At 34.1% G+C, this 13,078-nt stretch overlaps 2 protein-coding genes across 4 annotated transcripts; both read right to left on the bottom strand.

Annotated features, from left to right (window-relative positions):
• Positions 1-2,712: 2,712 nt before the first annotated feature.
• On the bottom strand, positions 2,713-8,817 carry LOC111367853 (cysteine protease ATG4-like). 2 transcript variants are annotated; one of them, XM_022988924.1, is made up of 9 exons: positions 8,706-8,817; positions 8,056-8,499; positions 7,868-7,953; positions 7,724-7,774; positions 7,217-7,596; positions 5,047-5,185; positions 3,396-3,451; positions 3,189-3,259; positions 2,713-3,119 (listed from the first exon to the last, which is right to left on the bottom strand). In XM_022988924.1, the coding sequence occupies exons 2-9, from the start codon at positions 8,249-8,251 to the stop codon at positions 2,914-2,916; spliced, it is 1,185 nt and encodes a 394-aa protein (XP_022844692.1). In that variant the 5' UTR covers positions 8,252-8,499; positions 8,706-8,817; the 3' UTR covers positions 2,713-2,913. The 2 variants fall into 2 exon arrangements, with proteins under 2 accessions (XP_022844692.1, XP_022844691.1); XM_022988923.1 differs by having other exon boundaries at positions 8,056-8,801.
• Positions 8,818-10,044: 1,227 nt separating this feature from the next.
• Positions 10,045-12,782, bottom strand: LOC111367850 (amino acid permease 3-like). 2 transcript variants are annotated; one of them, XM_022988919.1, is made up of 7 exons: positions 12,645-12,782; positions 11,888-12,081; positions 11,570-11,803; positions 11,398-11,491; positions 11,099-11,313; positions 10,861-11,000; positions 10,045-10,777 (listed from the first exon to the last, which is right to left on the bottom strand). In XM_022988919.1, the coding sequence occupies exons 2-7, from the start codon at positions 12,009-12,011 to the stop codon at positions 10,124-10,126; spliced, it is 1,461 nt and encodes a 486-aa protein (XP_022844687.1). In that variant the 5' UTR covers positions 12,012-12,081; positions 12,645-12,782; the 3' UTR covers positions 10,045-10,123. The 2 variants fall into 2 exon arrangements, with proteins under 2 accessions (XP_022844687.1, XP_022844688.1); XM_022988920.1 differs by having other exon boundaries at positions 10,124-10,777; positions 11,888-12,011.
• Positions 12,783-13,078: the final 296 nt, after the last annotated feature.

Below are 13,078 nucleotides of genomic sequence, written 5' to 3'. Positions count from 1 at the left end.
TGGCATGTGCTATTGCAGCCTACTGTAGTAAAATTAATGTTAATTTAGGTGACAATTTTATGATATAAAATGATAGATTCATTTAAATATAACGTCACCTGACTAATTTAATTCAACTTATCAAGCATGATTATCTCGGATTGTGTTGATTTAGATGATTTTATATACATAAGGATCTCCATACACTCAGTTCCACACTCATGAGCACATACCCTTGTGTACATAAAATTATGTACACCAAACTTTATCCAACTATCGTACTCTAATAGTGGTGCTAGATAGTAGTATTTTTAAATTAAAAGTAAATGTAGTAGACAGATCATAACTGACTGATGGTTTTGAATTTAAGTACGTTTAAAATAATAATAATAATAATAATCAGAGATGGTAAAATTTTAATCACTTTTTAAATAAACTATTAAAGGTACCAATAAAAACGAGTACTAAAGTGTCATTTTTTATATTAATATGAAATTGAACTCGACTGTAGTACGGATTGAGTTTTAACTCTTGTTGAAATTAATTGATCGAAGTGGCACACACATTTATTATATATATATATATATATATATATATATATATATATATATATAGTCTCTATCCAATGAGGATGAACTAGTACAAAAATTAAAAATCTAGACAAATTTACAGAGTATATTTGTCAAAGTTAGACAATTGCATATGAAATTTTCCCCTCAAAATTATAATACTCAGTCCTCATCTTATCATAATGATCAAAATATGCTAAATATTATTATTTACACATTTCATGGGATGCAACTACAATTCATCTCAATATTCCTTGTAAATCATGCACGAATTTGCCAAACAGAGACTAAGCTTTTGAAATGTTCACCTTTTAAGTTTATACGAACATAGATCTAAAGAGTTAATTAATTCTATTAGAAGTGCTTATAAAAGTGCTATTAGAGTATACAACATTTCTGGACGTTGCAAACATCGTAACTTCTGAAACCGATAAAAGGTTGTTACATAAAAACCAAGCATCGATTTTGGAGAGTCACATTTAAAGTTGGTTGGTTTTGTAATCTATTCAAGTTGGTTGGTTTTGTAATCTATTCTTCTCTGATTTAGGTGGGTGGCTACATTAAGTACTAACACCTCAGTTTCTTATAAGCGCAACACATTTTAATTACATTAAGGATCCTTAACATTTATTTATTGTAAAATGTATGTCTCGACTTTATTCTATAGCATTTTTATCTCCAACGCAACCTTCTATTAATTATATATATATATATATTTGCCCATCATATTATTTTTAAATAATAATAAAAAGTGCAACTAAATATTTACCTCTTATTTGTAGAAGGCTAGCAAATTATTTTCCCGAATACCATCTTTGATATTATGCCCCTGTTTGAGCCACATTTTTACCTCATTAAAACGAAAAATATGACCGTAATCCATCACATCAAGCCACTATTTTTGAATTTCTATATCTGATGTGGGGCCCATAACGGCTCTATTTCTCATTCTCATTATATTACAATGTAAGGTTGAGGAAAAAATTCCGATAAAAATAGATTAAAAAACTATAAATGTAATTGAAATATAATGTATTTTTAAAAAACGTGACATGTGAAAAACAAGTTTTAAAAATCAAATCATGCTACGTGTACAACCTAATAAAACCATCTTAATCCATTAAATCTAGCCCAAAGTACATGTATTATTGTCCTGTAATACATGCACATTAATAGCAGACTTCAAAACCACAAGAGGAGGAGAACAAAACCCTAACTAGGAAGAGCTAATTGGCACGAGTTGAGATTTGCTATCCAATTTATTGTCCATCCAATTAATTATTGCCACGTTATTCTTAAATTAACTTATCATTTCAAATTTACCCTCATTAATTTTAACACTAACCCACCACATCGATGACATGTTAATTTAAAATGAGGTGTTAATAATTAATTGGTGAACTGCAAATTATATAGCAAAAGTTGAACATTAAATTACCTATCAATTCACTCAACCTCCAACTTGAACATAACTTGGGAACACGTGATTCGTTTACAACTATCATAATCCTCATGTTACACAAGACTTGTGTATCTCACAACTCTTCCTAGGTTCCTACCACGGTTAGATCCATTTGACATGACTTCTAAAAAATTAAAAATTACATCTGCAACTAAAAAATTACTTTAAAGATGTTTGCATAATTTCAGTTTTGCTAGAGGTATATGATTTTTACACAGAATTTGGTACAAGTACACGTGTCGAAGCATCATTCAAGGATGGAAAAAAAAAAAAAAAAAAAAAAAAAAAAAAAAGAGCAGACGGACAAGATGCTACTGTGGGGAATAACTCGGGTAATTTTTTGAAAGTGCTTTTTTTTTTTTTTCTTTTGCCTAAAAGAGCTTTTCGAGAAAAGTGGTCTGAGGTAGCTTTCTCCTCTTCTATAAGAAGTAAAAACAAAAGCAAAAACGTTGCCAATAGACAATTAAAGATTGTTGTCTTCCTCAATGTATTTTGGGCCTCATTCAATAGGGAGAACTGACTTTCTATTAAATTATGTTGTGAATGGACGTAACTTTTACATTGAAAGAGAACCAACAAGAAAGTGTTTCTATACATTCAGATACTCAAATAGACTGAAATGCACAATCCAAAACCAAGATGGAATTTGGAGCCAACACAGAATCCAAATGATACACAAAGTTAAATATGGATTATCTTCAATGAAAAGAATGCCCACTGCATAACCTCACAACTTAAATTTCCAAAAAATTAAGATTTAGTTTACAAACATGAAATTGGAAGGGAAAAGATTTTCGAAGAATAAATTTATGGTGCAGGTTAAATAAACAAATTTACAAACTAAAAGATTATATACAGGTTTCTTCTATATCTGAAGCGTCATGGAACATGGCATTAATCAGGTTAGAGGAATTGCCAGTCGTCTTCTTGAGCACAATCCTCTGAATCGCCAGTGGGAAAATAATCTTGACTACCAGCATTATCCTGCAACTTGCCATCGTGACCGCCTGGCTTTGGAGAGCTTCTGGTCTCGGTTATTGTAAATAATGGAGCACCATTCGATTGACTGATTAGCTCTGATGTGCGTAAACAAAAATCATCGAAATCATCTGTTGCAAAAGTAATGAGTGAAAATTATTGAAATAAACCACAGCGAATGGAGGAGGAAAGTGATTTACTTTTGTCCCTGCAGTAAAATCCAATCGCCAAGGATGGGTCGACTGAATCCAGAGGCATGTGCCGCACAACACTGGAAGCACGATCCAATAACATTATATAAAAAAGATGCCCATGAAAAGCATTTAAACATAGAATGAAAAGGGAAAAGAAAAATGGTACATCAATCAGAGATGATTTGAGAAAATTTGATCTAAGCATCAACTTACTTGCAATGATAAGACGAAGTATCAATGTCTACATTATCCAGTTTAATATTGAGAACCTGTTGATCAATCAAATTATAAGAATTGGTCCTATTTGTAGGTCATCATACCCAAGGATTCCACAAATGAAAGAGGTACAAAATATTGCAAAAAACACCATGACTAGAAAGCAGACATCTTATATTAAAGGTACATAGTTACAATGGGACAAAAAGATTAAAAAACTTAATTTCAGAAAGGCTTACAAGAACCATGTGACAAGGAGTGTGAGAGCTGATTGAAGCTATGGATAAAGTTGCTAATTCTATTTTCTAATCGAACTCTCAGGGCCCATTTGGCATGGCTTTCAAAAAGAAAAGATAGTTTCAGAAAGTTAGGAGCTAATTTTGAACTTGTTTTAATAATTTTCCAAAAGTGTTTTGTCCAGTTAGAAGAGATTTTAGAAGAAGCTGTCCTAAGGTAGCTTCCACGTGAAGCTCTTTTATAAGAAACAAAAGCAAAATCAAAAGTCCTGCCAAATGGGTCCTTAGTTTTGCAGCAGAAACCATTTTCCAAATATCTAGCTTATCAAGTGTGTTGGAACCCCATATCTAAACAAGTCAAATAAGTTGAATTGTGATCAGAAGCCACCAGAGTAGCCAGTGAGATTCATGCTAATTCACACACAGGTCTAACCAATCAATCCATTTTTCTCAGTAACAGGTACATCCGTCCTCCCTCCTTCTGGTCATTCTAAAAGAAATAACAGCTTATGTTCGAAAGTTCAAACATTTGGTTTTTCTCATCAAACACCAAATCTTCAGTTAACAATGATCCGGGAAATAGTGAAGATCTATTCTTCTAGGTATTCAGTGAGACAAAACCATTATGGTTTTTCATATATGATTCATGGAAAGTTAAAGCATAAGATATGCAAGAAGAATTGCAATTCTAGAGCTCCCCAAGTATAATCAAACATGGGATGATTTTAAAACTTGAAATAGTGAATTCTACAAGCAAAGCAAGAAAATACCAGAGCTAAAACCCCCATCTCCAAAATCTAAGGTCAGTATAATTCCTTCCAACAGAAAGTGGTGCAAATTAACATGGCTAGTAAAGACTTGCCGACATAAGCAAAACCGAATAAGTAGACATAATTATAAATTCTGTTGTCGGCATCTACAGAAGAGGACCTCAATGTAGATAAAGGAAAGTTGAAAACTATCCCCAATGAACACAGTCAAACGTTGAGCTTTTTTGGGCCAAAATGTTTTATTATACATGGTCTTCACCGATAATCATTATATTACTTATATGGAAAGTTTGCGAAAGCATGTTCTCCAACAACAACAAACTAAGCCTTATTCCTGACACAATGTTCTACAAATGATATATTAACTTTCAAACAAGTACAAAAAAACCCAGTGTAAGCAAAACTTCCAACTTGGTCCTTTTTTAGATAGAGGCAGCACCCATTGCACAATGAAAATGTAAAAATGAGAAGTCAGAAGCACCATATTCTGGCCTAGGCATAAGCCTCTCTAGCATTTTCATAATTTCTATGTCATCCAGTAGTGATGTAGGTACCAACAATTGAAAATTTTAAATAAGAACATCACAAACTATTCTTTATAAGATTATGCTGTGAGACTTCTACAAGAGGAATTGCATGCACCTGCTGAACTTCATGTGGATCAAGATAAAATGCTTTCTCATCTTGCACCCCAACTATGTATGTTGAAGCACCAGGTCTGCCACCCAAAAGACCAAGGCTTTGCGGAAATGCGAATGTTGCACTCAATAGAGGAAGATACCTGAGGAAATTTTATTATATTCAGAAACATTAAAGGAATATTATCGTTATATACCCAAGTACAAATTTGATCTCTAGTAAATGTATGCCATGCACGTATATACTCGTAGAGTGAACAGACTGTGATTAACAAAAACCCACGGAACCTGAAGAATATATTCCTCAACAGTATACTAGTTGATTGATATCTCTAGATTTATTGGTGTCTTTCCTGATTTAGTCCCAAATACCGACCTCATTTCACATTCTTCAGTTATTACTGGATTAATAGTCAACAAACACCAAAGCACACTCTTTCCAATTTATTTATTTTTTCCCTCAAAATCAAAAGCGCCCTTTCTCAGTACCCCCATTTATAAAACCCATATAAATATCCTATTTAGTTAACCTAAGCTGAAACTACATAGACAAGAATTACCCTCCCCCACTCAAACTGCAATTTTCTTAATTTGTAGATTTAGTGGAGACAAAGGTACCAGAACCATATTACTAAATTCCTCTACACAACATGGTTAACATGGCCATGCAATTATTGGAAGAATCCAAACACTAAAGTTGTGGGCCATGATATGCTTCAACTATATCTTTTTTCTTAATATCTTTGAGTGGGATTCACTTCAACCATGAATGAGATTTGCTTTTTGCCTCAAACTATGCATTTCTCTATACACCTTAACTTGCTACTTGGGCTATGCATTTTGTTTCCATGCTAGAACTAGAATAAAGTATCATTATAGATGACTGCAATTCACGAAAGGCTTTAGACACACACACACACATATGCAATCGCTTAGGCCTTGTTTGATAGGGCAAATTTTCCATGGAAGATGGAAATTATCCCACCATTTTCCACTTTTTAGCCTGTTTAATAGGAAATATTTTCTTGGCAATTGCTTTTCTCATTTTCGGTCACTTGACCCTTATCCCACGAAAAATGAGGAATTGAAATTCTCATAGGTGAAGTGGTTTTTTGTTTTCTTGGCAATTGAAACAAACCCACATTCCCTTTCTCTTTCTTCTCACGCCAAACCCTATTGTTTCCCTTTCTTGTTGTTTTCACGCCACTTCCCCAGTCCCATTTCTCACCCTCTCCGCCCCATTTCCAGAATAACAATAACATCGACCAAAAAAATCTCCACATAACCCTATCATTGAAGGGGAAAATTTAAACATTTTTTAGGTGGAAAATAATGTCAACCAAACACAATTAATTGACAATTTCTAATAAAACAAGTTCTAGACAATTCAATTTCCTGAAATTCGTTTTCTTTCTACCCAAATTCTGTTATTGTAATCAAAAGGATCCTTAATGAATGTCTTAAGCCATGGTGATGCAAGTTCAGAGCAAGAGAGTAGCAATTCCAGAAAATCAATATCTAATTGTAAAAGTAAAAGCATGCACCAACATGACGGGTCAAGTGTTTGCCCACCTCACGAAACATGCTAGTAAGGATTACGCATTAGAAAGTAATTTTCGGCAAGTGGAGAGGATTTAAATGGGTCACGCCAAACTAATAAAAGTAATTGCATGAATTTACTGAAAAATTGTTCACAATTCACTTTCAAGTTCTTTGGTTTTAATTTTGTAGGTTCATTGATGCCAATGAAAATGAATGTTTAGCTTTCCTAATAACACTTATGCATTGAGATATGTTTTGCTAATTTGTCCACTCTGAGCATGTTTGGATAAACATATTGGTTATATTCTAAAGTCTTAATATGTTAGACGAATTATGAAGGTGAAAATGGACTTCACATGCATAGATGGTATTCCACATCCTTCATTTATTAGCTTGATTTTATAACAGCTGTGATATAGACATTTGAAGAATTCAGATTACTGTTATTTTTTATTTTTTTTCCAAATCTTGGACATTAATTGGATTTTATGGTAATTTTGATTGGGCACCTCTAAACTGACAACTGAGCAAGCACGAACACAGTTAACTTTGAAATTCTACAAGAAGTGGAAGAACTAGAATTTTAACTATAAGGTACTTCCAAACCCACAGGCTCAAATATAAAAACATACCTTGGGTTGATTTTGTCCAGTCCTAAAACCAATGGAACTAACAAGAGGATAGGAGTCCAATCGGCTTGGCCTCTAGAAAACTCAAAAATGTTTTGTGAAATATCATCAACGCAAAGAACAGGAGCTCCACCTCTTTCCCCATCTTCATCACCAGAAACCACATGTATAGCCATAAGATTAGACAACTCTCCATATTCAGTCCCATCCCTCTTACTACGGAGCAAAATTTCCCAGGTGCGGCACATGGCATATGGGCCTACCCATGATCCCGGAGCAAGGCCATAAGCTTTTCCAGCTTGGAGAAGATTGTGGATAGAGTACGGTGAGTCCTCAGAATCCCCAAAAAGATGCAATATTTCGATATAACTTTGATCGAGTGGCTGCGAAATTAGAATTACACCAATATGACAACATGAACATATACAAGACAAACTGGAGATGGCTGAAATGATCGTGTCATCAAATTTTTGCTACATGTCAATCAAATTCTCCATGAACAAAAATTACCTTATGCAGAGATTTCCTCCAAGATCTTCCTAATCTATGAATGAGGAATGCCTGTGCACAAGGATAATAAATTGTACACTTATTATGAAGGTTGATATGGATAGTATTCATAACAAAGCTAAAGAAGAGGATAGAGTGAAATGCCTGAGCAACAAGCATCTGACTGCTTCGAATCATGCAACCCCAATTGACATCAGTAGTATACTTCAAATCTCCAATAGGTAAAAACCCTACAGATTTACCAAAAGAAATACAACCCCATTATTTTCATTATCATTCATCAATACACAAATTGACTCCAAGTACTATAGTGACATAGTCTATAGAATTACCTTTCCTGTATGTGATCAAAATCCGCGATGCAAAATCATCAACAAAAGCAGCAAAACCCTCGCTCTCAGTCGGATCAGAACACGAAGAATTCACATTATCATCATCTTGAGCAACTTGATAGCAAACACCCAAAAGCCAAATGTCGCTCTTGGACCCGGTAATCCCGGTCCTACCGAATCCCAATATTCTCCTCATTGATCCAGCATTCAGAAACACCCTCCTCACTGCTGCTGTCCACCCCTCATAAAAGTTTCTCCACTTGTGACTTCTTTCTTTTAGAACTACTGCTACTATCTTTCACCCAAATTTTGAAAAATTTGTTTGCAAGATTCCTGAACTAATGGACTTTGGATGCTTATTATTGGTCCTGGCTCGGATGAGACAGAACCCGGAATTATATTTTATTGGAAACAATATTTCTCCCTCAAGAACCCTTTATTAACCTATTCGTAAAGACCAGGGATCAAATAATTGCGCACAAGAACAGGACACCAAAACATTCAATTTCAGAACAAGATAACGAAATTTCAGTGAACTATAATATTTGTTCGTTTTGCTGGTGTTGTAGTTAATTTGTGCGTGTATATTAGTGTCGGCAAATTAAGATTAGCGAATGAAAACAAAGAGAGAGAGGGATTACGTGGCATACCGGAGATCCTAATATTGTCGAAAAAGAACAAAAATTGGTTTGGTGAAGCGTCTGTCCGACAATAAATATTAGGTTCCACGTTTGTCTCGTGGTTCTTCATCTTGGTGTAAATTACACAGATTTATCTCATGATGACATAAGACATTCTATTTTTTAAAATATCAATAAATTAATGTGGAAATGTGATTTTTTTTTATTATTAATATTGTGCTAGTTTCATTACTAATTTGTAGCAAATTAATTTAGAAATAAATATGTAAATGGATTAATTGCGTGGCAAATATTTAAATCCATTAAAATAGTAACATTAATTTTTTTCATTACGGTTAAAAACTACTCATTTTCACTTGTTTTTAGCTGAATTATAAAGTAACATAAAATCAAATATCAAGTTAGATTAATTCTTTAAAAACAAAAAATATTTCAATAATAATCTACTAATAAAGATTGCACGGTATGCTTATATTAGAGTTTGACTAAATAAACTGTTTAAGATTCTTTCCGTGGAACGTACAAATATTATTCACTTATTCACCACCAATTTTTATTAATTTATGATTTAAATTGTTTATAAACACGTTCCAAATATGCAATTACAACTTGTTTTTTTGTTCAACATTTTAGCCATCTAGTGATACTAATTCATTCGAAACGAGTTAGAATTCACTAAGATATAGATCATTTATTGGAGTCTGTAAGCAAAAGAGTTCGTTGAAAATCACACATTATATTCGGTTTGGCCCCCATTTTTTAGAAATGAAAATGGGTGGAATAGTTTTTTTTTTTTTTTATGATTGAAATTTTTTTTTTTTTTTTTTTTTTTTTTTTTTTTTTTTTTTTTTTTTTTTTTTTTTTTTTTTTTTTTTTAAATGAGGGGTTGAGAAAGAAGGAAAAATTTTCGATTTACATGCAATATTATTTTATGGAAGATTGTATGGTTGAAAATTGGAAAGAGAAAAATGAAATGTAATAAAATTTAATTTAATGAGTACCAAACGGGGGCTAAACTATATCTCTCGAAATCGATATATGTGTTACGCTACAACTATAAATTTTGGTGCTCTTTAAGCTGATCTAAGTGTAAGACAATTATAAGTTGGAAATCGTTCAAAAAAAAATAAAAATTGTAGGTTTGAAATTTAAGTATCATGAAAAATTCAAGGAGAAATCAATTATTAATTTACCATGGAGGAAACATTTCAAGAGTTTTCAATTTTAATTGATTTAATTTGTATTACTCCCATTTTTTCTCTTTTCCAAAGCTAAATAATTAGCTGAGAATTTGGAAAACAAGAAAAAGGTGCAATTTTTTCCAATTATGAAGCTGCTAATTATTTGCAAGGAAATCCAAAACAAATATATATATTAATTATTAACAACACACTTTCACATTTGAACATGTATAATAGCTCAACATCTCAGTAGCTAGTCTTGAATGGCCTGTAAACCTTAAGATCAAGCACCACACCAGCAATGGAACCAGCAGCTGCTGCAACTGAAATTATTAAACAAGCAATACTCAGCATTTGCAGGCAAATCCATCTTGTACTCCATTTTTCTATCTTCTTCTGTGCAATATACATTTCTATTGGAAAATACACAGTCAATGGCCAGAATCCAAATGCTCCAAGAATTCCCACAACATCATTGAAGAAAGGCAAAAGCATTGATATAACAGTGGTTAGAATTACGAATCCACTTCTCCAGGCTAATCGAAAGAGGTTAAGATCATATGGCTGGCAAAATGGAACTGGGATTTTGACATCTTTGGTTATGAGTTTGTTTTCTGGCCATTTTTCTGATGCATACTTTTCGATGAAGGCGAAAAGTGGCTGGCAGTAAACTTGGTAGGCTCCGACTAAATGGATTACAATGGCCGCGTTTGCTATGTCAAGAAGCCAGTACGGGTTGTAGAATCCGAATCCCGTAAGGAGGTTACCAGGGGAAAGATCTCCGAATGCTGCATAGCCCATGCAGCCACACAGCATGTAGAAGAGTGTTGTTACAGCAATGCTTATTAGTGTGGCTTTCTTCATTGTTTTTGCTTCTGATGGTGGGGACTTAACTGTATCCTGTTTATTTACACAACCAAGAATGTGAGCGCACGTCATGTGAATTAGATTGTACAGTATTGGACAGTATTATACATATATACCTGAATTTCGATGAGAATGATTGAAAATGAGTATGCGAAAGCAATGTCCCCAAGAGCTTGGAAACTCCTCCATATCTTTTGTGTTTGAGTCACAGTTCCAATGCTTATTCCAGTGAAACTACCTCCTATGGTTCCATTAGCTGTGGTATAAAATTAATATAACCATGTTTAGTAATTAATCGAATTTTTTTTTTTTTTTTTCGAATCACTGAATTATGCCAAATTGAACATTAGGGACCTGCAACTTTGGCAACTCCAAGGCCTAATCCGATGGAAGAATAGGTGAAGGACATGATAGCAGCAACAATTGAGAGCCACCATATTTGATCAAAATTAGGAATCTGAGAGAATAGGATTTGTGTTATCCCAAAAGCAATCATATATGGATAGCTAGACATGTGACATGGATTTTTCCCTCCACTTTTATGGAAACAATTGGATCTTTTGATAGCCCTGTTCATTGCAATGGCCATAACAAATTAAAATCAAAAGCTACAATAGATTATATATAAAGCAGCTTGCAAGAATTATACTTACATCATACTTATAGATGCTGCAATTGTATATCCAATGGCCACTCCAAAGATATTCATATACTGAACTAGGCCACAGAACTTTACTTTAGATCCACCTGATAAAGAAAAGTGAACATGATTTTAAGAAAACTACAAATGTCTTGCTGATGAATTTTCTAGGTTTAGTAGTGTACCAAGATTGGATCGAACAGCATCCATATAAGTATAGTTTCTCTTGCCAAATAAGGGATCCCCAGATCGATAACAATCAGCAAGGAGAGTTGAGGTGTAATAAATCACAATGGCGAACAAGAACATCACAGTTGGACCAGCAATCCATCCTAACTGAGCTATAGCCCACGCCAAGGAAAGCACTCCTGATCCAATCACCGCAGTTATTATGTGCGCACTGGCAGTCCAAACAGTCCCTACAAAGAGAGAGAAATATTAGGAGAGTTAAAATAGTATTCCACTTTGATCGCTTATGAGAGGGGATGTTGTGGGACATGTACCGGTTCTTTGAGGTCGACCATCATCATCGATACCCTTGGAGCTAAAATGTGGTGGCACATCGACAGAAATGTCAAATATTTGACCGCGCTGGTGGTGGTTGTAGGTGGCAGCACTCTCTCCCATCTTGTATTTTCAAAGAAGCCAAAAGGACGCACTTCTATCAGTTAATGAGTTTGAGTTTTGTACCTTCTTGCTGCAGATTTTTTTGACAGCAAAAAACACTAAAACTATGTGGAAAGAGCTTGCAAGAACAATCAATAGAAGAATAAATTTTATCTCTATAAATTACCACAGGAAGTATACATCAAAAAGACTAGTTACTGCTTACTTCTAGACCATAAAATCTACTCCTAAACAGGATTGCAATGGCTAAATCAAAGATGCATCATGCATAGGGTGAAGGTTTAAGGGTGGCATATATAACAGTTTGGGACGAATTTCGAGCAACTGAAAAGGGAAAGGCACGTGAAACAAGGTCCCAATGAAAGGGAAGGGTCATTTGTCTGAAACAGCTTTCACACATTCGACCAAAACGATGAAGAAAATTCGCCAATGTCTCCCCCCACCCCAAAAAAAAAAAAAAATGCAGGTACAAGACTAACCTACACGCAGACTATATTTGCCTACTGACATAGTAACGAACTCACAATGAAGACACGACATTTTCAACATGGACAATTAGGCCATTGTACACATGCATGATGCAAGAGTCAAACGGAGTTTGGCCACATGCACAAAAAAGAGCTGAAATTATACCTGAATTACTATTTTGCAAATTTCTGCCCTCTATCCCCTCAAACAGAGGAATGAAACTATATACAAAGAGGGTGTTATTTGATACAATGTGATCGGACAGGATTAAGAAGCAACTGCTGCACTCTTTTTCATTGTTTTTCTGAGGCTTATATAGAGGGAAAATGGGCTTCAAATCACTCCTCAAAAGTAATAAAATCTTATTAAATCTCAAGTAAAGTATACTTTTATATTGCCTTTAAACGTGTAAGCCTCCCGTCCATCGTTATTGATAGAGTATTGATGCTTCTGAGCCATACCTTTGATTATTAATGAATCTTTATACATCTGCTTACGAAGTCCATCCCAATAACATCGGCGAGCATATTTGGTACGCAGTACTATACACTAGGCGGCATTTTTTGATTCATACTGATACTGTTCTCGATTTCTTCAGA

Source organism: Olea europaea, chromosome 18, assembly GCF_002742605.1.
Source record: "Olea europaea var. sylvestris chromosome 18, O_europaea_v1, whole genome shotgun sequence".
Classification (NCBI taxonomy): Eukaryota; Viridiplantae; Streptophyta; class Magnoliopsida; order Lamiales; family Oleaceae; genus Olea; species Olea europaea.
The sequence above is the reverse complement of the archived record's forward strand: the minus strand, read 5'-3'. Positions and strand labels throughout refer to the sequence as shown.

What these genes read in the sequence shown, in the direction of transcription:
- LOC111367853 (XM_022988924.1), bottom strand. Translation starts at nt 8,251, where the DNA reads ATGAGGAGAATATTGGGATTCGGTAGGACCGGGATTACCGGGTCCAAG. An exon ending in GGAGGAAATCTCTGCATAAG is followed by an intron (nt 7,597 to 7,723) that starts GTAATTTTTGTT and finishes CTAATTTCGCAG; the next exon opens with CCACTCGATCAAAGTTATAT. An exon ending in CTGGACAAAATCAACCCAAG is followed by an intron (nt 5,186 to 7,216) that starts GTATGTTTTTAT and finishes AAATTTCCTCAG; the next exon opens with GTATCTTCCTCTATTGAGTG.
- LOC111367850 (XM_022988919.1), bottom strand. Translation starts at nt 12,011, where the DNA reads ATGGGAGAGAGTGCTGCCACCTACAACCACCACCAGCGCGGTCAAATA. An exon ending in TGCTGTTCGATCCAATCTTG is followed by an intron (nt 11,492 to 11,569) that starts GTACACTACTAA and finishes TTTCTTTATCAG; the next exon opens with GTGGATCTAAAGTAAAGTTC. An exon ending in GCAGCATCTATAAGTATGAT is followed by an intron (nt 11,314 to 11,397) that starts GTAAGTATAATT and finishes TGCAATGAACAG; the next exon opens with GGCTATCAAAAGATCCAATT.